At 45.0% G+C, this 26505-nt stretch overlaps 1 protein-coding gene across 1 annotated transcript in view; it reads left to right on the top strand.

Moving 5' to 3' along the window:
- Positions 1-23732, top strand: part of LOC120928429 (C4b-binding protein alpha chain-like) — a 217912-nt gene extending 194180 nt beyond the window's left edge. Inside the window, exons 12-13 of the mRNA XM_040339535.1 lie at positions 21895-21987; positions 23479-23732. Coding sequence (XP_040195469.1) covers positions 21895-21955 — 61 coding nt within the window. The 3' untranslated portion in view covers positions 21956-21987; positions 23479-23732. The remainder of the gene's footprint in view (positions 1-21894; positions 21988-23478) is intronic.
- Positions 23733-26505: the final 2773 nt, after the last annotated feature.

Genomic DNA, 26505 nt, shown 5'->3' with positions numbered 1-26505 from the left:
ATTGCATAACACGTTTTATAAACGCATGCTTGCTTTGCAAAGATGCTTGTTCCATGGCACACGTGCTACATGAATGCGTGTATACAGCACACACTTTTCATATCTTGCCTAAAAGCATATTTGTATGGTCTCATGCAAACACCATGAACGCACATTTCCATAGAGGCATATTGCTTTAACCCTTGCTGCATACATTAAAACAGTATACATGTGTACTTTTGGTTTTCTGGAACTATTTTCCTATGTGTTTGCATAGGACCGAAGAAGTGCCTGAGGGCAGAAGACTACAGAGCAGAATTGCAAGATTTCTGTGATTTTCAAGGGCTATGGCAAAAAGATTCTTGACGGCTGGGTCATCTCCGTAGTAGCCCTAGGCTACTCCCCAAAGACCTAATAGGATTTTTAATAACCGCTTACCTGTAAAAATCCTTTTCTTGGATTACATCACAGGATACAGAGCCTTTAAATCATTACATAGTGGGTTATATCTCACCTTCAGGTGCTGGACACTGGTGTAATCAACTAGACAGGAAGTTTCCTCCCTATATAACCCCTGCCACACTGTGAGCTCCTCAGTTTTTGCAGCAAGCAATAAGTGTTCCAATATCCCCAAATAAGAGGGGCGGAATCTCCTGTGTCCCGTGATGTACTCTCATAGCTGGATTCAGGTAGGGGCGCGCATCTGTGCGACGGCGTAGCGTATCGTATTTACACTACGCCGCCGTAAGTCAGAGAGGCAAGTACTGTATTCACAAAGTACTTGCCTCCTAAGTTACGGCGGCGTAGCGTGAATAGGCCGGCGTAAGGGCGCCTAATTCAAATGAGGATGTGGGGGGCGTGTTTTATGTATATTAACTGTGACCCAACGTGATTGACGTTTTTTACGAACGGCGCATGCGCTGTCCGTGTACATATCCCAGTGTGCATTGCTCCAAAGTACGCCGCAAGGACGTATTGGTTTCGACGTGGATGTAAATTACGTCCAGCCCTATTCACGGACGACTTACGCAAACAACGTACAATTTTCAAATTTCGACACGGGAACGACGGCCATACTTAACAATGACTAGTCCAGCTATTTGATGGAATAACTTTACGCCTGAAAATGCCTTACGTAAACGGCGTATCTTTACTGCGACGGGCGCACGTACGTTCGTGAATAGGCGTATCTAGTGATTTACATATTCTACGCCGACCTCAATGGAAGCGCCACCTAGCGGCCAGCCTAAATATTGCACCCTAAGATACGACGGCGCAGGCTGTCGTATCTTAGCTAGGTTTAAGTGTATCTCAGTTTGAGAATACACTTAAACTTAGGACGGCGCAGATTCCCGAGTTAGGTCGGCGTATCTACTGATACGCCGACCTAACTCTTTTTGAATCTAGCTACAAGAATAGGAATTTACAGGTAAGCTGTTATTAAAAATCCTGTTTTCTTTTTCGTACATCACGGGACACAGAGCCTTTAATCATTACATAGTGAGACATCCCAGAGCAATGCTCAACTTCAGGGGATGGAGACACAAACAAATAACGCAGACCGCCATCAGATGTGAGGACCTATACTGCCGCCTGCAGAAAATTACGCTAAAAAGCGTCATCCTCTAACCGTCTTGCATTCACCTAAAAAAATTGGTGAACGCAAGCATTGACTACTAAGTTGCGGCCTAGCAAATCTGCCTCCTAAAGGCTTGGTAATGCACTGCACAAGAAGCGCTTACTGTTCTGGTAGAGTGCATATCAAAATAAACAGGGGGAACCCTCTTAACCATAAGCCTGAATAATAGTCTGATGAATCAACATTGATACATTTGATTTGGATGCTGCCTGCTTCTTTCCGGAGCCTCCTGGTAGCGCAACAACATCAGTCTCTTTTTCGTTCATGGACAGACACAGCCTTAATCTTGACAAAGTCGGTATTCGCCTTCATTCAGGAGTGACCAGGCAGAAACTTTTAGTAAGTGTTAAACACATCACACACCGGGGGGCGGTCCCTCTGGGTATAACCCCTCTCTTTGCATCTTGCAGATCAGTTTTTTTTCTGCCTAGCTAAGGAGAAGACATGGCTCCCTTCGGGCCCATAGGCCTGGAGATCTATTTCAAATTGTATTAATTTTTTTTTGATTGTTCCTGTGATCTTCGATCAACCGCCAGGCTGGATCCCAGATCCTTGTAGTCTCCCCAGTTTCGGCCACCGAGCGTGTGCCCACCGTAGCTATGCGCTGGGTCGTCCATGACATGCCCGTCGCTCTACGGGTGGCCGGTGAGCTACACGCTCCAGGGCTAGCATATGACCGGTGTATAGGGCCGAGTCGCAGTGGCCGGGCCAACAGTCACCTCTGTAACAATGCAGAAGATGGTCTGTCTGGGATGCTTCCAGCAGAATCTATGCAGGAAGGGTAAGTAGTAATCCCCTGCTTCGGCAGGAGGACATGGCTGGACATTCCCGGTGAGGTCGAGTAGGGGGTCTCATCCTTCCTTTCCTCCTTCCCTCCTCCCTGAGCTCTCTGAGCTAGGCTGACTGCTGGGGCCGCGGGTTCACCTGGGGGGGCTTCACCTTTGAGGGAACTGCGCTGTACGTCCGCTTACAAATGCTATAAGCTGCCATGAAAAGTTTGCTTACCTGTGTGTTCCCCTCCATGCTGTCAGCGGCCATTTTGCCTGTGTTCCACACTGTGTGCGATTTAGCTGTTGTGCATTTAGCAACAATGTGCACAAGCAACTGTGCATCCCAGCAGCTTGTGCGTTTGTGGGAACAGGCCTCTTCGAGCAGTTTAAGCACTTTAATGTGACCAAGCATCCTCATGCGATTATGTAAAGACACGTCAATCCATCAACTGCAAACATGTATCTTATGCCAACATGTGGGCTAGTAAAAGAGGAAGTTATCCTCCGCAAACGTGCGTTTCCGCAAACATGCGATTTAGCTCAACAGTTTGCTGTGGAGGTTTCTAGCATCCTATACTCCTCGGCTAAAAAAAATTAGGAGGAGAAAAAAACAGCTTAAATGGGTGCCCAACCAGCAGAAATAAACTGTTGCAGTAATGAATGGAGTGGGAAGGTACAAGCAACCTATGGGTATTTTTTTTATTTATTTTTTAAAACCCCAAGGAGGAGACAGAGGCTTTGGCCATTTAGGCTGAGGTAAGTTATATGCAACATGAATCTCTGAAAAAGACTGCAGCTGCAACTTCAGAGCTTGTGAGGCTTCTGATACCTCTGCCTCGTCAGCTGCACTTGTTCCCTGTCCTGACGGTGAACTTTTATTTTCAGCACTTTAATCCTCTTGTTCGAGGACATAGAGCAGGGGAAGAGGCACACCCCGGTTTCTGCTCTTTGTAAGGAGGCTGTGATTAGCAGTTAACCTCTATATAGACCGACAAATGCAAAAAAAAACATCCAAAATGACATATGCAGAGTGGCTGCAAGGTTGGGGGAGGCTGCAATGCCTGACAGGGCAGATGGTTTAACCTGCCTCAAGCCTCTCAGAGGAGGATGGTATCATGCAGGCATGATCCTGCCCCTGAACCTTTTTTACAGGAGACATAGTCCCAAGCTAAAAAGTAGAGGAACTTGACACATGTGCATCAACAGCTGAACTTAGTCTAGCAATTAACAATGCCTGCTAATATGCACAGCCTGATGCTGAGTAGGCATCTTTGGTAAGTCTGTATCCAACACACAGAAGGTGCTTACATGCCCAAAGCTGCCGAGTCCCTCTGGGTTTCAGAGCTCTGGCGTTTCTTTGAAGGGCCCGCCCTGTGCCTGCACTGTAAGCAGGCATGCGCACGCCAGAAGCAACCACATCCCCCCCCGCACGCGTAGCCCGCGTTCTGGCTTCAAAAGTGCACCCCCCTCGCACGCACATAGGGAAATGGTGGAGGTGGGAGCGAGAGGGGGAGAGAGAGATATCCCTCAAAAGGAGCGCAGTGGACCACGGACTATGAGGGACCCCCCCCCCCACACACACACACACAACTGTGGCAGAGCCTGAAGCAGAGGAAGTGAGCCGCTCAACAGACCGGCTGGCACTAAGCTTTTGTTCCTGGAGAGCATGGAAAGTAAAACACCAGGTATGTCTCTTACTCCCTCTAGTGGCAGGAAACAGATAAGACATGCTGCTACTCATGGAAGATAATCCTTAAGGTATTTACCTAGGATTGTTTTCACTTACCTTATCCCCACCGCAGGATACTGCTGAGCACAGACAGGTCCAGCCTTCACCCATCACGGCAGGTAGTGTTGTGCCAACCTTCAGGATTCTGGTTCCTATTTAAAGGAGGCCTCTTCCCTGGATCTTGTAAAAGACTCTGCCAGAAACTTTTGCGCATTTTGACATATTGTCGTATTCTAGCATCAATGGACATCAAGATGCATATCTACATGTGCCAATTTTCCCCGCTCAGCTGAAGTTTCTGCGCTTTGCGGTGGAACAGCGCCACTTTTAGGTGGCCTTTGCCCTTCGGGTTAGCCACTGCTCCCCGGGTATTTACGAAGGTCTTGGCCCCAGTACTAGCAAGACTAAGGGCCCAGGGTATAGCAGTAACAGCAAACCTAGATGACCTGCTACTGGTAGATCAGTAGCACGGTTAAACCAGGAGGTGTCCAGAACGTGGTCAGGTATCTGGAACACCTAGGTTGGATTCTCAACCTGGAGAAATCATCCTTACAACCAGTAAAAAGACTGGAGTATTTGGGCTTGGTCATAGATACAGCCCAGGAAAGACTGTTTTTGCCCCAGGCAAAAGTCAACGCTATAAGAGAGCTGGTCAGGGCATGGAAGGGTCCTTCCATTTGCCTTTGCATGAGGTTGCTAGGGAAGATGTTGACTTAATCCAAAGCAATTCCCTATGCCCAGTTTCATTCAAGACTTTTACAATACAGTATTCTGTCTGCTTGGGACAAGACAACCCAAGTTTTGGATTACCCAATGAATCTGGCCCCAAAAGTGTGCCAGAGTCTCAGTTGGTGGTCGATAACCAAGAATTTGCAGAAAGGAAAATCCTTAATTTCGGTTATCTGGAAGGTGGTAACAACGGATGCCAGCCTATGGGCTGGGGAGAGTCCTAGAAGAGACCAATGTCCAAGGGAAATGGTCAGAGTCCGAGAAAACCTTGCCCATCAACATCCTAGAGGTTCGAGCAATATGTTTGGCTTAATGGCCTGGATGTTCAGGTTATGGAATTGTTCCGTCAGGTTACAGTCCGACTATGTCACAGCAGTGGCCTATATCGATCACCAAGGGGGCACCAGAAGTTGGACAGCTTTTGTTTCAAGAACAAGGGATCCTCTCACACTCGGGTCAGATGCGTTGGTGACCCCACAAGATCAGTTTTTCACTGATTTATGCTTTCCCCAGTTCAGCTGCTGCCGCGATTTCTTTGCAGGAAAAAGGAGGAAGAGAAGCCAGTAATCTAATAGCTCCGGTGTGGCCCAGGAGATCCTGGTATGCAGAGATCACGAGGTTGACAGTAGGGGTTTCGTGGACTCTCCCACCTCGTCCAGACCTGCTGTCGCAAGGGCCGGTATTCTATCCTACCTTACAGTCACTAATTTAGACGGCGTGGGTGTTAAAACCCACATCCTAAAGAATCAAGGATTTTCAGGTTCAGTGATTACCACCCTGATTAATGCTAGAGAGCCGGCCTCTAGGACCATTAATTATAGGGTCTGGAGGACCCATGCCTCCTGGTGTGAAACCAAAGGTTGGCACCCTCGAAGGTATCATAGATAGATAGATAGATAGATAGATAGATAGAATTCTTGCCTTTCTACAGTTGGAAAATATACTAATAAAGAAAAATTATTCAGCGCTGGAATGTAAATATAAACTAAAAAATGCAAGCCAGCACTAAGGTAAATTCAAATAAAACACCTCACGTTGACATAAAATAATAATAGTGCAGCGCAAAACAAACAATTTTAAACTATACATACAGAAAGTTAAAACATATGATATATGATATATAATTAAAAATTATATAATAAAGTCCATATAAAGTGCTCAAGTGCAAAAAGATGATCCAAATCGGAATATAATAGTGCAAAAATCCAAAGGGTGATATCCAGAAGGAACCTCCACCAAATAGCAGGAATGGCCTCTCACCTTACAACTTCGACCTGCAATAGGTCACAAAGCATAATCAGAGAACCACCTGTTCTCAGAGGACAGCAAGCAATGCAGCAGTAGAACCATGATATCAGTCAGACTCAGGATCAGGACATGGCAATCAGGGTGTATAAGCACTCTCAAACGAGTGCAGCGAAACAGCATAAAACATCCATAAGAGCATGGGTTTCAGTCTAGGTCGGCGATCGCGGTTGACGTCACACGTGGCCCCTTCCCCTCGTACGACGTTACGTCCCTATGAGCGGGACTTCATCAGCGTGGGGTGAAAAAAGGCAGCCTTTCATTGGGACACCAATGATTACAAACAACATCAGACCTTTAAATGGCAAATTCATTTAAAGAATGGGAACAGGGGATCGGTCTCATCTTCTCCAGACAGAGAGGTACGAATTGTATCACCTGTGAGAGAAATGAGATATAGATCACCAGAACCCACCAGCAGCAATAGAGCTGAATATGGAAGACCATATAGGGATGACCCCAATGCATACTACCATAATGGGCCAGGTCGATCAACGGGAGATGATCACAATGAGCCCAGAACTCCAAAACCCTGGTGGGGGAATAAAAACAATCAAAAACCTAGATCAAAGTCCCCAAAAAAACGTTTTGGAAAAACCGGAATAATCAGAAACAGCAAAAGCCTGCACAAAATCGATCTGATCAGCAGGGGGGACACCAATATGGATACCAACAAGATCATCCACAATACAATCAAGATCGAAGGGATCCCAGAGATAACTATCCCTACCAATACCTTAGAGCACAACCCCAACAATACCAGCAGGGTGGCTCAGCTCCTAGGGGCTATCAGCAGTATGACAATAGAAGAAGCCCCATCCCAACATATAATAAATATGAACCATTGGGTAACTACAGAGAGGAATCAGATTCACGCTCTTTTTTAGAGTATCGCAGGAGCGACAGAACACCCCCCCCCGATACGAACAAATGACTCACACACGAAGCCCAAACGCCAGAGAGGGTGCAGAGGCGGACACAAGGTCCAAAAGTGGAATAGGGGAAGGCATTTACAATCTTAGTGGAGTAGAATTTATACGCACGGAACTTTTAACTTTGGATAAGGGGCTCAAATTTGCGCCTAAACGGAATCTTAGCAAATTTGATGTCTATGTGGACATACAAAAGTATACCAGGAAGCTAAATATCAAATAATACATGCTGAACCAACCAGTTAAAAGGGAACAGGATCAAATCAGCCTACTGGGAAGGGTTCAGCATAGTCAGCTGAGGAATAAATCTTTATTTAATCCACAGGTTCATAATAATGAACATGTTGAGGTATTTAACCAAATGGTATTAGGAGATCTGGATAAATTAAAAAAAAAAAAATCCCGGATTCCAAAGCTATACATAAAGGGATTAAAGAATTGGAGGAAAACAAGCAAGTTATTATTAGACCGGCAGACAAAGGTGGAGCAATAGTGGTATTATCCAAGGAATACTACTATGAAGAATTGGAGAATCAGCTGAAGGACACCAGTACATATATAAAACTCAATACAAGCAACAATTGATTGAATTGATCGAAAAATGAAGGAATAAAGGAGTACTTCAAAAAAGGGAACAAAAATATTTGGTTCCAGATAACTGCAGGGTGTCCATAATATACACAGTTCACAAAGACCCCCTCAGGCCACCAGGTAGACCCATAATCAACGGCATCCAGTCGATAAATTTAAGCATATTTAAGGGACACCAAGCACCTAATTCAGGTCCTGAATTCAGTAACCATCGACACATCGGGTAGCTATTTGTTAGCTACGGCCGATGTGGCCTCACTTTATACGGTGATTAATCACATAGAAGCTATTCAGGCGTCAAAGTGGGCACTTAATAAATTTGGGACTCTTGTATCGAAACAAAATAGGTTTGTCCTAAGATGCCTGGCTTTTGGACTACAACACAACTATTTTGGCACAAGCAAGAATACTATAGACAACTAAATGGTATCGGCATGGGTGCAAAAATTGCGCGAAGTGTGGCAAACGTCTTTATGTCTGAGTGTGAAGAGACTGCCATATATAATGACACCCCGGATCAATGAATATTATACAGAAGATTCATTGATGATTGTGTAGTGATATGGAAAGGTGATGAGGAATCCCTGATCCAGTTCTTTGAAAAACTAAACATGAACCAAAAGAACATTAAACTTACATACACCATCAGTAATAAAATGATTCAATTCCTGGATCTTGAAATCACACTTGAGTCGCAACAATTAGAGTACGAAAACCTATTTTAAACCTGTTGAGCGAAACAGTTATATACCGGTGGACAGCTGCCACTTTGATCCGTGGCTGATAAATATCCCCAAAGGGCAACTAGTTAGGATTCGGAGGAACTGTACTGATCCACAAATATTTCTCGTGCAGGCCAATATGATTGGCACCAAATTTGTGAACAAAGGGTATGACACAAATTTTATACAGTCACAAATTCAAAATGTACTGGAAATGCCGAGAGAGATACTAATACAAGACAAAGTTAAAAGCAAAGGATTGGATAACCAAGTACCAATCATCCTTAATTACAATGTCCAACACAAACAATTGGAAAATATATTCAGGGATTTGGTGGCAAAGAATATACCAGACCCACCAACCAAATCCAATACACTTACCTTTTTTCAGGGAAAAGGTTTTTTTCCATGCAAGCGATGCTTCGCCTGCAAAAAAAATTAATATAATTTTATAATGGACAAAAATGTTCTAAATGTATTTCTAATGTTACAAAAAAGGAATACGAAATAAAGAATCTGATAACCTGCAGAACAGAAGGAGTAGTCTATGCTCTACAGTGTCCATGCTCCCTTCAATACATTGGACGTACTAAAAGACCCATGTGGAAACGTCTTAGGGAACATGTTCAGAATATCGAAAACGCCTTCCCCAAGCACAATGTGTCGCGACATTTCGCCCTATGTCACCAAAATAACCCTAAAGATCTAAAGTTTTGGGTCATTGCTAAATATACTCCCCATTGGAGGGGTAGTCACAAAGTGTGTGAACTAAGCAAGAGCGAATCAAGATGGATCCATGAAATGAGATCCTTATCGCCTAATGGCTTGAACATTGAGTTTGATCTCAATTGTTTCATCTCTGATTATTAATCATGGTTCTCTCTCTCTCTTTTTTAAATATAAATACTTTTATGGAAATATTTTTATGGTAATATTTTATATATATATTTTTATCATATTTTAATAATTTTAATGTATGAATTTGGATTTTCTATGATTATCATGTATATGGATATCTGAAACGGATTGGATAATGTATGTCTAAGCAGCAGTATATGATCTTTACACCATGCTGTTACCGATCATGGCCACTGGGGGCTGCTATGCAGTTTGCATATCCCCCATATGCTGCGTTTTTAAATAGGTTTTTCGATTGTCAGTTAAATGTCTTTGTATTAAAATGTTAACTGTGTATAAAATGACATATACATATCCCATTTGCTAGCAATGATGTTTAATGTAAGAACTCCTTTTTGCACATTCCCCGTTGGTCCGGATGTCTTGCTGACTATAAATAACATCAGCTAAGATTCGACCAGCAGTTACCCATGACTAACGGGACGGATTACACATCCGAATCAGGAGACACATCGTATGCTGAGCAGCCAAATGAGGATTGTTTGTTTGCTGATATAAATCGGTGGATTCGTGAGTGTGACCTATCTCAAGCTTGTCAAATTGTTTCCATATGGTCGTGTATCTGCACAATGAGGTTTTTTCTTTTGTCTCTCTGTTTTTCACATGAGCTGTACAACTGCGCGCACCCTCTCCTGCATGGCTCCTGGTTGTAAAAGTGGAAACCTGCCTTGTAGGGGAGGTGTGGTGTGGTGTGCAGTGTAGTGGGAACATGATGTCCAGGGTGCGGTGGCCACTCTAGGAACAATATATAGGGGGGGAACATAAGATATCGCAGTCACAATTGGAGGGGGTCACTAATAATTTTCACACCATTGAAAAAAAATAAAAAAGAAATGTATATATAAGTGTGAAAATTATTAGTGACCCCCCCAGCTGTGACTAGGGTATCTTATGTGCCCCTATATATTGTTCCTAGAGTGGTTAACTCATCCTGGACGACATGTTGCCACTACACTGCACAGCACACCTCCCCTACAAGGCAGGTCAGATAAAAGGGAAAGAAAGGAGAACAAAGAGAAAAAGTGGTACATCCTAAAATGTGTACCAAAAGGGGTTTAATATTGTACCAGTGGAAAGGACTCAGGGAGCATTAAATGTCTACCGGTTAGGGGTGCAAATTACTTGTCTTGCCTTGGGTGCTGACTGCACACGCTATGCCACTGGGGCTGGCATGAAATGATTTCCAGGACTGTGTTTTTTTCCCAGTCTGGCCCTGTCTGTGTCCCCATCAGACTCTTCCTGTCCATCTGTGTCCCCATCAGACTCTTCCTGTCCATCTGTGTCCCCATCAGACTCTTCCTGTCCATCTGTGTCCCCATCAGACTCTTCCTGTCCATCTGTGTCCCCATCAGACTCTTCCTGTCCATCTGTGTCCCCATCAGACTCTCCCTGTCCATCTGTGTCCCTATCAGACTCTCCCTGTCCATCTGTGTCCCCGACAGTCTACTTGTTCACTTGTGTCCCCATGAGATTCTTCCTGTCCATCTGTGTCCCCAGCAGATTCTTCCTGTACATTTATGCCCACCCCACATTTACCCCTTACCTGAATATGCCTTACCGCTAATTTCACATACAGTGTTCCTGCGTGTCAGCTGGAGATTTGCTACACCTCCTGACTCCCACACAGCTTTTGCACAGGCACGCTGTATATGGAATTACAGTGGTTAAAGACACTGGCATTAACAGCAGAGCAGGAGCTGGGAAGTGCTGCAGGTCTGCACTGAAGCATGTCATTGGTTGCTAGGATGCTCGCAGTCCTAGTAAAAAGGGGAGGCGGGGAGGGCTTTGTCAGTGGATTTTGTTAAAAAACAAGTAAATACCTATTAAATTCCTTCATCTATATCACCTCCGGCATTCTAGTTTCTGTTCTCTCATTCACTTCCTGGTTTGCATCGCTCGTTCATGTAAGAACTACATTTCCCAGTATGAATTATGGCACACCCAGTAATTCACACCTCCTTGAAGTCTCTAACACGTAGAGAGCGTCCTGCCACACAGATGTAGTTCCCAGGAGGGGGTGAGCACGTTACTGACCACCGCAGTAAAGCCTCCCTTCACGGTGGTCAGTAAAATCACACAAGCAGGAAGTGAACAGAACAGAGAAGAAATAGAGCAACTTCTGAGCAAAAACGAACAATGAGGAAGTGAAAAGAGGAATGTCTGCAGGTAAAGGATGCTTATTATGAAAAAAAAAAAATTCCTTTACAACCCCTTTAAATTTGATGGTGACCATTTGTGGACTGCAGTCTTTAAATCATTCTACAGATTTGCAATGGGGTTTAAGTCTGTTTAGGCCATGCAAGGACAATCACCCTTTTCTCCTCCACTTTGTGGTCATGTTTTCTGTGTGCTTTGGGTCATTGTCATGTTGGAAGGTAAACCACCTTCTCATTGACAACTTTCTGGCAGAGAGCAGCAGATTTTCCTAAAGAATTTGATGGTATTTTGCACCATCCTCTTTTCCTTCAATCTTAGGCCTCGTACACACGGTTGGTTTGGTCCGCTGAGAATGAACCGAAGTTCAGTTTCATCGGACCAAACCGACCGTGTGTATAGGCTATCAGTCTGGTTTCCTTCTGTCCAAAATTTCTAAACATGTTTCAAAACTGGACCGCTGGGCGATCGGACCAAACCGATGGTTAGTACAGAAAAGCATTGGTTCAAAACCCGCGCATGCTCAGAATCAAGTCGACGCATGCTTGGAAGCATTGAACTTCGTTTTATTCAGCACGTCGTGTGTTTTACGTCACCGCGTTCTGACCCGCTCGGATTTTGGACTGATGGTGTATACACATGTCAGGCCACTTCAGAGGTGAACCGCTGAAAACGAACCGACGGACCAGTCTCATCGGTTTGGTCCGACCGTGTGTACAAGGCCTAAGTGTTGCAGTCCCTGCGGCCCCAATAACAAGATATTACCACCTCCATGCTTTACTGTAGTAATGTTTTTTGGATGGTGAGCTATATTGTTTGGTGTTGAGGCCAAATAATTCAATTTTAGTCTCATCAGACCGTATCACCTTTTTCCATGTGGCTTGAGAATCTTCAAGGTGCATTTTGGCAAAGCTCAATTGTGACTGTATGTGGCTTTTTTTTCTTGCAATCCTGTCATAAATTCCTGAAACTGCTTCAGTTGTAGGCCTCTATGTAGCCTCTCTGACCAGTTTCCTCCTAGCTCTTTCATCCAGTTTGGAGCAACATCCTGATCCAGGGAGGGTCTGCATTGTACCAAATACCTTCCACTTCTTAAAGTGAGCTCCACCCTCTTTTTCAACTCCCCCTCATCCCCTGCTGCTCAGTCCCCTTAAACGAATTTGGGCAACCACCCCCCCGCTTCTCAATATTTTTTCTTAATGTCCTGCGATTGGCGGAACACGCCGCCCCCCCTTCTCAGTAATTTCCTACCCCCACCCGCGCTTCTCAGTATTTTTTATGTCCGGCGGGCGGCAGACGAATCTACCCTCACCCCTCTTGTTTTTTTTTTATGTCCGGCGATGGCAGTGTATGTTGGGCGATCGTCCCCCGCTTCTCAGTGCCTTCTATTTTTCTATGATGGCTGATCGGCAGCCCCCCCTCCTTCTCAGTGTGTTCTATGATGGCCAATCGGCGGCAAACACCCCCTCCCCCCCTTCTCGGTGTCTTCTATGATGGCCGATCGGCAGCACCCCCCCGCTTCTCAGTGTCTTCTATTTTTCTATGATGGTTGATCGGCGGTTCCCCCCCTTCTCTCGGCAGCACCCCCCCTTCTCAGTGGTCTTCTATGATGGGCAATCGGCGGCAAACACCCCCCCCTTCTCGGTGTCTTCTATGATGGGCGATCGGCAGAACCCCCCCTGTCCGATGGCAGTGTATGTTGGGCGATCGGCGGCACCCATCATGTCTATTGTCTTTTATGTTGGGCGATCGGCACCCCCCCTGCTTCTCAAGTTATAGTGTGCGGTGGCAGTGTATGTTGGGCGATCGGCGCCCCCCGCTTCTCAAGTTATAGTGTGCTTATCTACTTTTAATGAGCGCTGTCATATTGATTGATTTACTTTCTATTTATATTGATTTTCATTTACTTTTATCGATCAGCGGCAAATCCCCCCCCCCCCCTTAGCAACTTTTAATGTGCGATGTCAGTGTCATTTATATTCGGCCATCGGCAATGTCATTGAATGTAATTTACTTTCAGCGATCGGCAGCACAAAGTTTTATAAGTTGTCATTGCAATGTCATTGTCGTATATATGCGATCAACGGCAGCCCCCCCCCCCACTGCTTGTGAACCTTTTAATGGGCGATGTCATTGATTGTCATTTACTTTCAGCGATTGGCGGCAGAACCCCCCCCCCCCCACTGCCCCCTGCTTATCAACTTTTAATGTGCGTTGTCAGTGTCATTTATATTCGCTGATCGGCGGTTGATTGTCATTTCTCTCCATTTACTTTCATCGATCGGCCACCCCCCCCCCCCGAGTTATCAACTTCGGCGATCGGCAATCCCCCCCCCCCATGCCCGCTTATCAACTTTTAGTAGGCGATGTCATTGTTTTTCATTATCAACTTTTAATGTAATTTACTTTCAGCGATCAGCTATCCCTATCCCCTCCGCATATCAACTTTTAATGGGTTATTTCAGGAGAGGTTTGCATAAGGGGCGGAAACTTCGTCTGACACTGCTGTTGCTGTGGAAACCTGACCTGAAACCTATTACACTGCTTGTGCAGCACTGAGCATGTGCGAGATCTGCAAAGCTGAAATCCAGGAAGTAATACAGTCTGGCTTCATATGCCCACACTTAAGATGGCCACGGTCTAATGCTAGTTTATAAACTTTCAAAATGCTGTAATAACCTAACAAAACGGGGACCTTAGTTTACAGACTAACTTCACTAGAATACATTAAGCTTGTGTATTATAGGGGTATTTTTATTTAAAAAGTGTAATTTCGGACGGAGCTCCACTTTAATAATAATCGTGTGCGTCTGGGCATTGATAAAGCCTTTGAATTTTTTTTGGATCTATCTCATAAATTGTGCCTGTCCACAACTTTATCCCAGAGAAATTTTGACAGTGCCTTGCCACCCATAGTTGACTGTTTGGTTCAATTGCACTACTGGGCACTGAAATGCTCCAGGAAAGCTATTTTCATGCTGAGCTAATTAAAATGAACACAGCTGGTCACAGTTGAAAGTCAAATGGCTGTGTGTGACATTGAAAAGGTGATTAGCTACACCTGATTAAATTTACAAGTATTTTTTTAGGAGGGGGGTGATCCTTTTCCAACTCAGTGATTCTGTTTTGTTTTATTTAATTTATTTATTTTTAATTCTGACATGTTTTGTGTTTTATATTTTTCACTTTGGTTTTTATAAATACAGCTGGATAAAACAAACAGTGTTCGTTTTTCATTTCAGGCTGCAAAGCAACAAATTTTTAAAAGGGGTGTTTTTTTTCTTTATCCACTGTAGTTATTTCAATTGGCTGTATATAATGCTACAAAGCAACAGGAAGAAGTGGATCATTTCTAAAAGGAAGCGATTGTTAAAGCCCTTTTTTATCCAGAAGGTTCTGTGGGCCAAACCCCAAATCCAGATGCAGTGAGCTAACTGCATGAAAAATTTCCTGATGGTGTCTTTCCTGGTACCCCAACCCAAAAATCACCCCAAAAAAGGTGTCTGTACCAGTACTGCTTCCGTCGCTACCACACCCTAGTGAAGTATTAAGTTAGGGTACAGCAAGGCACAGTCTATGGTACACAATTCACACACAAGGGTCTCAAATGATGTTAGGTAGCCAGGAAACTGTCTTTCACATTTTGAGAGACCCAAATTCAAAAGCTGCAAGGTTATTGTTCTAAAAAGTAAAAAAAATTGTTAAAAAAAGTTGCTTTATTGAGTTAATGTTCTGCTTTTAGATAAAAGTGGTTTAAGTGGCAGATTTGCGCGAAAAGATCACTTTTATCGGTGGTGGGAGAGGGCCCCCCTTCCGCCACGCTCCGGTGCCCTCTGGCCACTTACCGGAGCCGCCGGTGATCGTGCCGGCTCCCCTTTGTGGTATGTGAGTGAGGGGAAAATGGTCTCAACCCGTCTCCATACCATTGCAGGGCGGAAGCGACGTAAGAACGTCACTTTTGCCCACAGCTCTTAAAGGGGAAAAAAAAAATTCAAACCATTTTTTTTTTTTTATTTGTGAAAAATATCTTCAATGAAAAAATTGTGACGCTAGTGTCACAATATTATAGTGAACAAAAATTCCTATAACGCCATATGATAATGAAAATGGCAATCCTAAATTTACCATGTGATGGTAAAACTACAAAATCTAAAATTCAATTCCATTAAAGTAAACTCCTAAATTAACACAATGTGATAGTGAAAATAGAAAATATACAATAAATACAATTTTTATATTAACATACAATATAAAATATCTTAAATGTGAAGAAATTTCAATAAAAGTCCATAAAGACATAAACTCCAGGTGATCAACTCTGTAATAAATCTTTTATGGTAAAAAAATTAACTTTCTTCCACCACACCGTTTGTGACGAATCCCATGAATAAGTCGTGATGATGAAACATGTCGGGCGTGGCTGTACGGCAACCATCTGTGATGCATGACGTTTTGCCGGATGTAATGTATCGATACTGACAAGTGAGGGTGAGGTGTCATGAAGATCCTGCCTCAGACTCTTCGGTTCCTGATTGCAGGTGCAGCTGCGCATGCGTGTGCGTGCGCGCACCTCTGTTGGCATCAGGCGAGCTATTTAAGCCTGCCTGTCACATGCAGTCTTCGCTGTCTGCTCTACAGCGTTGTGTGCCTTTAAACCTGATCTGAGACTGTTACCTGAATTAAGACCCGGCTTACCTTTGACAATCCAGTTATCTGCCTGCATCTGACCTCGGGCCGTTTGTGACTCCTCTTCGCCTGAACCCCTGTACCTTTGCTGCCCGCCTGATATCTGACCTGGCCTGTCTGACTACTCCTGTATTGGTCCTATTTGTTCCTGGTTCCGATCCAGTCTGCTAAGCTATCCAGTCTGCAAAGCTAATCCAGTCTGCTGAGCTGCTCCTGATCCAGTTTGCTGAGCTGCTCCAGTCTGTTGAGCTGCTCCAGTCTGCTGAGCTGCTCCTGATCCAGTCTGCTACACTGATCCAGTCTGCTGAGCTGTTCCTACCCAGTCGACGTAGCCGATCCAGTTCCTGTATCCCAGTTTCTGAAAGGAAGCTTCTGGTTGGCTGATCCACTTCCTCACCTTTGTTGATCCTGCCAGGCACCCGTGCCACTCCTTACTCCTGTGCCTACTGTTACCTTACCAGGTGGCCACGAGTGGGAGCCGTAAGGGAGGCCGTCCTCTGCAATTTGGGCTCACAACCATCAGGTACGTGACACTAGCAGACAGCCATGTCTGAGCCCGAGCAGGGAGCCTCCCCTATGGAAGAACTGTGTCAGCACCTAGCAGGTTTGACTGAAGCAGTTAAGAATCTTCAGCAAGGCTACACGAACGGGTGCTGGTTTTATCCAACTCTACTGGAACCCAGGGATCACCCCGTGCATCCACCTCTTTTACTGGGGCATTAACAGTGGTGATGCTACCTCCGGAACCTAGGGTCCCTACACCCAAAAAATTCTCCGGAAATCGAAGTTGCTTCAGGGCTTTCCGCAATTATTGCGAGCTGTATTTCGCCCTTCAGCCACGAACCTTTTCTTTGGAAGTCACCAAGGTGGACTTTGTGATTTCCTTACTTACTGGAGAACCCCAAACCTGGGCCCAACGCCTCCTAGAACAGAAGGATGAATCTCTGACCAACCTTACCACCTTCTTTGACGCTATGGCCCAGCTGTACGTAGACCCCCAGCTTTCGGCAACTTCAGAAGCTGCTTTACGTACCCTTCAGCAGGGACGCAGGGCAGCAGAGAATTACGTAGCTGAGTTTAGGCGGTGGAGCGCAGATACGAACTGGAACGACGCTGCTCTGATCCTCTGAAAGATGAACTGGCTAAAGTTTGGGTACCACAGACCTTGAATGCGTTGATCGATTTAGCCATACAAATCGATCGACGCCTGAGAGAGCGAAGGGCTGAAAGAGCTACGGGTTTTTCTCGCCCAACCTGGATGCTTCCAAGGGCTCCAATTCATCTACATCCGGTACCCGCTGCACCACCAGCCCTTGCAGCTGATGCACCTGAGCCCATGCAGCTTGGTGTCCTTTGTCCTTCCCTTACCCCTGAAGAGCGTCAACGACGTCGGGTAAACAATCTGTATCTGTACTGCGGAGAACCTGGACACTACTACTGCCCTCTGAAACTCACTAAGTGTCTCTCTATGTCTCCTGACTACACAGACCTTATAACCAAGTCTGCATCTCATCTTGCCCTTTCTGTCTCATTACAGCTTCCAGGGAAGACTCTGCCAACACCCGCCATTATTGACCCTGGGGCCTGCAGCTGTTTCATGGACTCATCTTTTGCTGCTAAACGCCGGATTCCTTTCCTTCTGAAAACCCATGGACTCTCTGTTCATCTGGCTGATGGGTCCGCTATCAAATCAGGCCCTGTAGTTCTAGAGACTGCCGCTATACCTGCCATCATCTCCAGTTCCCACCACAAACTTTTACGTATGGATATAATCTCTTCCCCGTTATTTCCTGTAATCCTCGGTATGCCTTGGCTACAAGTTCATAATCCTGCCATCAACTGGGCCACAGGGAAGGTTACCTTTTCTTCACCTTACTGCCAGCAGTTCTGTGGGCCCCACGGCCCTCATGGGCCGTCTACCTTGCTATGCCTGGACTCTGAAGCTGAAATACGTCAGTCTATTCCAGAAGTTTGCCACGATTTCCTGGACGTATTCAGTAAACAAGGGGCAGAGGCTCTACCACCCCATCGAGCCTACCACTGCCCCATTGAGCTGCTTCCTGGAGACGAAATTCCATTTGGTAGGATTTTTCCTTTGACAGAGGTAGAACAAGGGGCATTAAAGGAATATATTGATGAAAATCTATATTTGCTGTCCACATCTTCAGCAGGCGCCGGCATCTTTTTTGTCGAGAAAAAGGACCATACCCTTCGACTTTGCGTAGACTACCGCAAATTAAACAAGATCACTGTAAAAAATGTTACCCTCTCCCCCTGGTGCCAGAGTTATTCCAGAGGCTGGGGACCGCTACCGTTTTCACCAAACTTGACCTCCGTGGTGCCTATAATCTGGTCCGCATCAGGGACGGGGACAAGTGGAAGACTGCCTTCCGTACCCGATTTGGGCACTTTGAGTACTTGGTGGTGCCCTTCGGGTTGTGCAATGGTCCCGCCACTTTTCAATACTTTTATTAATGATGTTCTTCGAGACTTTTTGGACTTATTTGTTATCGTCTAATGGGACGATATTCTAATCTTTTCTTCTTCCCTTGAATCCCACCACAGGCATTTATACTTTCCTGCTCGAATTCACACTTTTTGGCTTTCGCATACAAGCCATGTTGACGAAGTCGGCCCAATACACATCTGTGTATTGGGCCGACTTCGTCAACATGGCTTGTATGCGAAAGCCAAAAAGTGTGAATTCGAGCAGGAAAGTATACAATTTTTGGGGTTGGTCATCTCCAGTGAGGGCATCAAGATGGACCCCCAGAAGATTACTGCAATCCTGGACTGGCAGGTCCCAGCAAACAAGAAGGGAATCCAACGTTTTGTTGGTTTCGCCAACTTTTACTGCAAATTTATCAAAGGGTTCTCGGCCATCATTGCACCAATCACCCAATTAACCAAACAGGGAAACCGCTTCCATTGGTCCCCTGAGGCCCAAAGAGCCTTTGAGGCCCTTAAGGGGCTCTTTACCTCTGCTCCCGTTTTAAGACATCCAGATTCCTCTCTGTCATTTGTTCTTGACGCATCTGAGATTGCCGTAGGGGCAATATTGTCCCAAAGACAAGGAACCAAGGCCCCGCTTCACCCAGTAGCCTTCTTCTCCCGTAAACTCTCAACAGCAGGGAAGAACTATGATGTGAGGGATCGGGAGTTGTTGGCAATAAACTCTGCGCTGGAAGAGTGGCGCTACCTGCTGGAAGTTGCTGCCCATCCAATCCTGATATTCACTGACCACAAAAACCTGGAATATCTGAGGTCTGCGAAGAGGTTGAAGCAACGACAAGCCGGATGGGCACTCTTTTTCTCCAGATTTTCCTTCCATGTCACGTATCGCCCAGGCTCCAAAAACACTAAACCTGATGCCCTGTCCCAGATGTTTCACAAGTCCAAAGAAATTTCTTCCCCGGATACCATCCTTGCCCCTGGCAACTTTCTTCTGCTTCAGGAAAACCTGCTTTCCTGAATTAAACAAGCCTCCACAGGGCAGAAACCGCCTTCTGAACCAGGACTGCAGGTCAGAGATGGGTTATTTTGGCACAAAGACAAGATCTACATTCCTGAAAGCCTACGAGTATCTGTCTTGGAACTTTGCCATGACCATGCACTAGCCGGCATTTTGGCATAACCAAAACCACCGACTTGGTACAGCGTACATTTTGGTGGCCTCAGTTACGGGAAGAGGTAAAAGGTATGTAGAATCCTCCACTACTTGTATCAGAAACAAAACCCATAGAACCAAGGCCTGGGGGCTACTAAAACCCTTGTCTGTCCCAGACAGACCATGGAGGATGTTATCCATAGAATATTATTGAATTACCTCCGGCAGAAGATCATACCACTATCTTCGTGGTAGTTGACCGTCTGTCGAAAATGGCACATTTCATTCCAATGAAAGGCACTCCCTCAGCCCCTGAAACAGTGCAGGCATTCATTAAGAAAATCATCAGACTCCACGGGGAGTCTCCGATCGGGGGGTGCAGTTTACCTGCTGAGCTGCTCCTGATCCAGTCTGCTACGCTGATTCAGTCTGAGCTGTTCCTACCCAGTCTACGGAACCGATCCAGTTCCTGCAAGGAAGCTTCTGGTTGGCTGATCCACTTCCTCATCTTTGTTGATCCTGCCAAGCACCCGTGCCACTCCTTACTCCTGTGCTTACTGTTACCTTACCAGGGGGCCACGAGTGGGAGCCATAAGGGAGGCCGTCCTCTGCAATTCGGGCTCACAACCATCAGGTATGTGACATGAGGTTTAGAGGCTGCATCGTAGGTCTGCCGTGACCACAATACACCGCTACAGCGTGCTGCCAGGAGTTTGCTTTTTATATGCTTTTTGGAATTGGATTGCGTGACATGTTGGGTATCAATTTACTCAGCGTAACATCTTTCACAGTATAAAAAAAAATTGTAGACTGTTTTGTAGGCAATACCAAAAATCTTATAATTCCACTAAATCTGGATAAAGACACCTCAGGAGTGAATAAATAGTCTGTTGAGCATTCAGCCTTCGTCTTTTCCACAGGTCTGGCTTATTGCTTATTCTGTGGATTGTGTGAACTGCAGGTGCACTCAGTTTGTTGACATCTATCCTGATCATCAACCTGTTCTCTATTTTATTGCTCGGGCCATGTGTCTGAGGACTTCATGATAGTCGCCTTCAGGGTTGCACCTCAAAGTCTGTATGACTCTTGACTGTTGGTTATTCATGCATTTTGGGTGTGTAAAACTGGATCATTGCATTTAGCAGTTAATTATTGCTGTTCATGTTGCTTTGCCCCCAGTGATGTCACTAGGGAAGCAAGATATCAGATGTGCCCACAACGAATTATCAGGCACGTGTATCCTTTACAATCAGTTATTGCTTACATCAGACTGTTCACATAAATGGATAATTCAGGCACATGGTGGTGGAAAAGCCAGAGTTTCTGCTCTAGGGAAGTGTGTTTCACGAAGATGAGAGCGACAGATACTGCCTAAGAAAATTACAATTACATTCCTGCTGAGAATGCATCCTTAAAGCGGGGGTTCACCCTATATAAAAAAAAATGATTTTTTTTTTTTCCTCTAGCATTAAATTCGGCATAGTAGCGCGAGCTACAGTATGCCTGTCTGTATTTTTTTATCCCCGTACTCACTGTGCAATTGTATATTGAAGATTCCGGGGAATGGGCGTTCCTATGGAGAGGGAAGGTGATTGACGGCCGGCCCTGGCACGTCACGCGTCTCCGGAAATAGCCGAAATAGGCTTGGCTCTTCACGGCGCCTGCGCATAGCCTGTGCGCAGGCGCCGTGAAGAGCCGAGACCTACTCCGGCTGTCTTCGGGGAGCGTGACGTGCCAGAGCCGGCCGTCAATCATCCTCCCTCTCCATAGGCACGCCCATTCCCCGCTGGAGTCGGAATCTTCAATATACAATTGCGGAGTGGGTACGGGGATAAAAAAATACAGACAGGCATACTGTAGCTCGCGCTACTATGCCGAATTTAATGCTAGACTGTTGTTAAGGAGGGTGAACCACTGCTTTAACTGTTTTTAAACTGTAATTCTAAGATCCTACATGTCATGTTGCTAAAATTACCAACAGTTCAACATTTTTATTAGTTACAACACATTGTTGATTTGTAGTTAAATGTTATTCCTTGCAATTGCACATACATAACTCCCTAAAAATAAATGTTAGTTGTTATATTTTGTGACACTTTTTTTATACAATAGATTCTTTTCTTCTTTATCCAGTGATTATTATTGTTCCGTAAAGACAGACAAGTTTGCGGCGTCTGTAGAGCCAGAGCTGTGAATCAGATATATAATAAAAAAAACACGTACAAGGTACTTCCATTCTTATAAATATATGAAAGGTTTAACATTGTTGTACAAGTCCATACCACCTTTGTAAGAATGTCACTATGTTGTACTGTGCAGCTTTCTGCTTTGCATACTAACATCATTTGGCAATGTTGAATCGAAGTACCAGAAACAAACTCTCATCTGCTATAAATATTTACCATGTTTACTAACATATTACAATTGAAACTATTTTCTAAATTACTGAATATTTCATCCCATCTTTATCTGAAACTGCAAGCTTCTATGCCTGTTTTGTATTGACTGGCTTTTTAAAAATGACAGAAAAAAGCCAGAAACAACATACTAACCTCTAGGATGAGTAGCCAATGAATTATTGAAAGTAATTTTGGTAAGCTGCTATTTTCTACAATTTTCTACATCTTATGTTTTTTTTCTGTGCAACTCTTTTTTTACTGAAATATCTAGCTGAATGGCTTCTCTTTTCAAGCCATAATTTGTTTTAAAGAAGACAGGGATCCTTAGTTATCTGACATTTTCTACAATGAACTGCTGTTTTTAACCATTTCAGTGCTTCTGTATACTAACATAAATTCTCAATTTTGCTGTCAGTGAGGTGAGATGCTCATCTGGAAACTCTTGCTTTATTACTTGGTGTTGGTCTTGTAGGTCTTGCCCATTTTAATGTGATTTGGTAGGAGATATAAAGTTGATTTGTTTCCTAAATAAGAGAGGTCATACTCGGCTGCTCTGTACAACAATATTGCACAGCAAACGCCATCTTCTGTCGAATTTCCCTGCTCCAGGTGCCTCCCTAGCAATCTGGGGCTAAGGAGGCACCCATTCGCATTTTATGCTCTCATTTCCTCTTCACAGGAACTTGACTGACAACACTCAACTGCCCAGTTGCTCCAGTTTCTCCTGTGAAAGCAGGAAGTGAGGGGAGCTGTGCTGGAGTGGTGACAGAAGCAGATGCACATTTAGGGATATTGGGGGTTGGTAAAAATAGTGGGGTGTGTTTTACCTTAATGCAGAGAATGCATTAAGGTAAATAAAACTTTTACTTTTTAGAACCACTTTAACTTCACAGAAACACTGGCTCAGACTTAAAAAATGATAAATTCCATAGTATAGTGTTTTTGTGAGCTTGATTTAATTTTCCGCAAAGCCATTAACATTTTCTATTCATTTGCTTTTTCTTTACCCCTATTTGACTTTTAGGCAGGCCATACGTGATTAATTTTCTTTTCTTTTTCAACAGCAGGTTGAAAGAAAATTAATAAATTTCCCCTTCCACACATTAATGGGGGATTCCCTCCCATGGAGCTATAGCCCATGGCACTGTTCAAGCAAACACTTTCCAACAGGCTGGTCCTCGCTGAACCAGCCCACTTCCAATCCATTTGGAATTTTCTTTTTACTTATAAAATTCTTTTTACTGTACTTTGGCCTTTAATGTATTACTTTCTCAAAAGTTATGTATATTATTGCTAATAATTTGTTCCTTTGTTTTAGGAAGATGCAGCCTGAAACCCCTGTGCAATATAGCCATTGCAACGCATAAATACCGAAAAAGCGGAAGAAAATATTTGATGTCTGAATGTAAACCAAAAATATTTTCTATGCACTGAGTGCCACATTTTCTGTGTACTTAATTATGTCTTTTTATAATGTGGACATGGAATCCATTTTGAAGGACCCTACTGATTGAACTGTCTTTGTTCGCATACAGCTAAATGTGTTTAAATGTTATTTCTGTTAGACCAGCACCTTTTTAAGTGTGTAAAATTCATTCACTTTTTTGTTAGAATTGTGTAGATGGAACAGCTTTTTTTTTTTTATTTATTTTAATTATTTAACTCGTTTTGTCATAGTTCTGTTTTTATACATTGCAGCCTTGTAGTGCCTAAGATATCATGACGGAAGATTTTATGACTGTGAAACCAGTGCTTTAGGTCTGGGTAGGGGTGCAACGGATCACAGTTGATCCGTGATCCGAACGGGTCACCCCCTTCGGATCGGATCACACTGTGATCCGCGGATTGCCACGGCTCCGGAGCTAGGCCGAAGCCGCGGTCTTTCCTAATGTTACGGCGGCGGCTCCGGAGCTAGGCCGAAGCCGCAGCCTTTTCTAATGTTATGGCCGCGGCTTCGGCCTAGCTTACACCCACAGAGGAGGAGCCCGTACTCGTGGGACACGCCGCTCGTCTGTCGGTACTAGCTGGGGGTGGTCACTGTCCTGAGCAGGGGGGGGTCACTGTCCTGAGCAGGGGGGGGGTCACTGTCCTGAGCAGGGGGGGGGCACTGTCCTGAGGAGGGGGGGGGCACTGTCCTGAGCAGGGGGGGGGGTCACTGTCCTGAGCAGGGGGGGTCACTGTCCTGAGCAGGGGGGTCACTGTCCTGAGCAGGGGGGGTCACTGTCCTGAGCAGGGGGGGGGTCACTGTCCTGAGCAGGGGGGGGTCACTGTCCTGAGCAGGGGGGGGTCACTGTACTGAGAAGGGGGGGTCACTGTACTGAGAGGAGGGGGGGGTCTGCACTGAGGGGGTATTATAGTTGGTGGGGGGGAGGAGATGTGGATATTACAGTGGGGGAGATTTTTTTTTTTTTTTTTGCCGATCCGAAAAATGATCCGATCCGTGACTCCTGATCCGAGGAACGATCCGAACCGTGAGTTTTTTGATCCGTTGCACCCCTAAGTAGAAGATACCTATGTAGCATCAAACATGATGACATGTCTTACCTAGAAACATCATTGTACCAGGTAACCGGCATCCTCACTGGCTTTCTTAGGGATTTAGGGCCAGATTCACAAATGAGATACGACGGCGTTTCTCCTGATACGCCGTCGTATCTCTGTTTCTATCTATGCGACTGATTCATAGAATCAGTTACGCATAGATATCCCTAAGATCCGACAGGTGTAATTGTTTTACACTGTCGGATCTTAGGATGCAGTACCGCGGCCGCCGCTGGGGGAGTTTGCGTCGTAAACCAGCGTCGGGTATGCAAATTAGGAGTTACGGCGGATCCACGACGGTTTTTCGCGTTCGCTACGTCGCCGCTAGTCTAGTTTCCCGTCGCAAAGTTAGTCGTTTTTTTTTTTTTTTTGGTGCCCTAACTTTAGTCAGCAAGCGTATTGCTGTCTAAAGTATGGCCGTCGGTCCCGCGTCGAAATTCAAAATTTAACGTCGTTTGCGTAAGCCGTCCGGGAATACGGAAGTACGCTACGCGCGTCGCCGTTAAAAAAAATTACGTCACGGCGCGCAAAGCACGGCGGGAGTTAAGAAACGGAGCATGCGCAGTAGGTCCGGTGCGGGAGCACGCCTAATTTAAATGGCACACGCCCATTTAAATTGGCCTGCCTTGCGCCGGAGGCCGCCGGCGTAGTTTTCATCGCAAGTGCTTGGGGAATCAGGCACTTGCGATGAAAAATTGCGGCGGTGTAACGTATCTAGGATACGTTACGCCGCCGCGATTCTACGTGAATCTGGCCCTTTGGATGCACTCACACTAGCACTTTTAACCAGGCATAGGTCAGCCCACTTGGGCTGGTTTGTTTGTGCAGTATAGGTGCTCTGAACCGAGCTTGGAACCACTTGGAACATGTTGTTCTGGGTGCGGTTCACTTGTGATCCAGTATATTTTTCTGCAGTGTGAGCCAAACTGTGCTGGAGCACAGTTCCCTCCATAGAAAACTGTGTAATGAAACAGGGATCATTGGCCTGGTTTATTAGGGGAGTGTGTCCAGGAACACTTGTGCGTGACACTTTCTTGAAATCCATTGTGAGTTCAAACCAACAGGGGAGAGGGAGAATCAAACTCTTAGGCATGGTTCAGTTAAATTCGGGTAATTACACCCTCAATTACACAGTTGCCAAAATGGGGTATTCATAACAGGTTCCTCATACTCTATTCCCTTTTGCCACATATAAAAGGTCATATTAAAACAAATGGTAAATAGTTCTCACTGCAGCAGCTGGGCATAGCAACCAACCAGCTTCTATATGCAGATTTTTCCGTTAACGTTCACCCTTTTGAACGTTACACCTGTATTTATGGGTGTAACAAGTTCAGTATGCACCCCAGATACCCCACCTCCCAGTGACATCAATCAGGGGATCTTCTCCCCACAGCTGCTGTCACAATTTGAAAACCGTGCGACTGTGCAGGGTTCCACCCACCTGGCCGCATCATTCAATCACGGTTTCCTGTGAATGAATAGACTACAAGTACTGTTAACCATTGCAGCTGATGACTTGTAGTTCTCAATGAACTACAAGGGCGCTGGTGAGCACGCTTGTAGTTCTATGTTATTCCTGCTCTCAAGTAACTGCCTGCCCGTATCGGAGGTACTGGAAGATATCTATCCCAAGAGTCTTCAAGAGCCTGACACTGCACCTGTGATCAGTTTCAATGCTCTGCAGGCTTTTTAGAAAAAAATTATGAATGCACAATTTTTCACCTACAAAAAAAAGTGCACTCATTTATTTTTTTAAAGGTGAACTCTGCCTTTAAGCTTTGAAAATGAAAAAGAGACGCTT

This window comes from Rana temporaria, chromosome 2 (assembly GCF_905171775.1).
Source record: "Rana temporaria chromosome 2, aRanTem1.1, whole genome shotgun sequence".
Classification (NCBI taxonomy): domain Eukaryota; kingdom Metazoa; phylum Chordata; class Amphibia; order Anura; family Ranidae; genus Rana; species Rana temporaria.
Note: the sequence above shows the minus strand (reverse complement) of the source record. Positions and strands in the feature narration are given on the sequence as shown.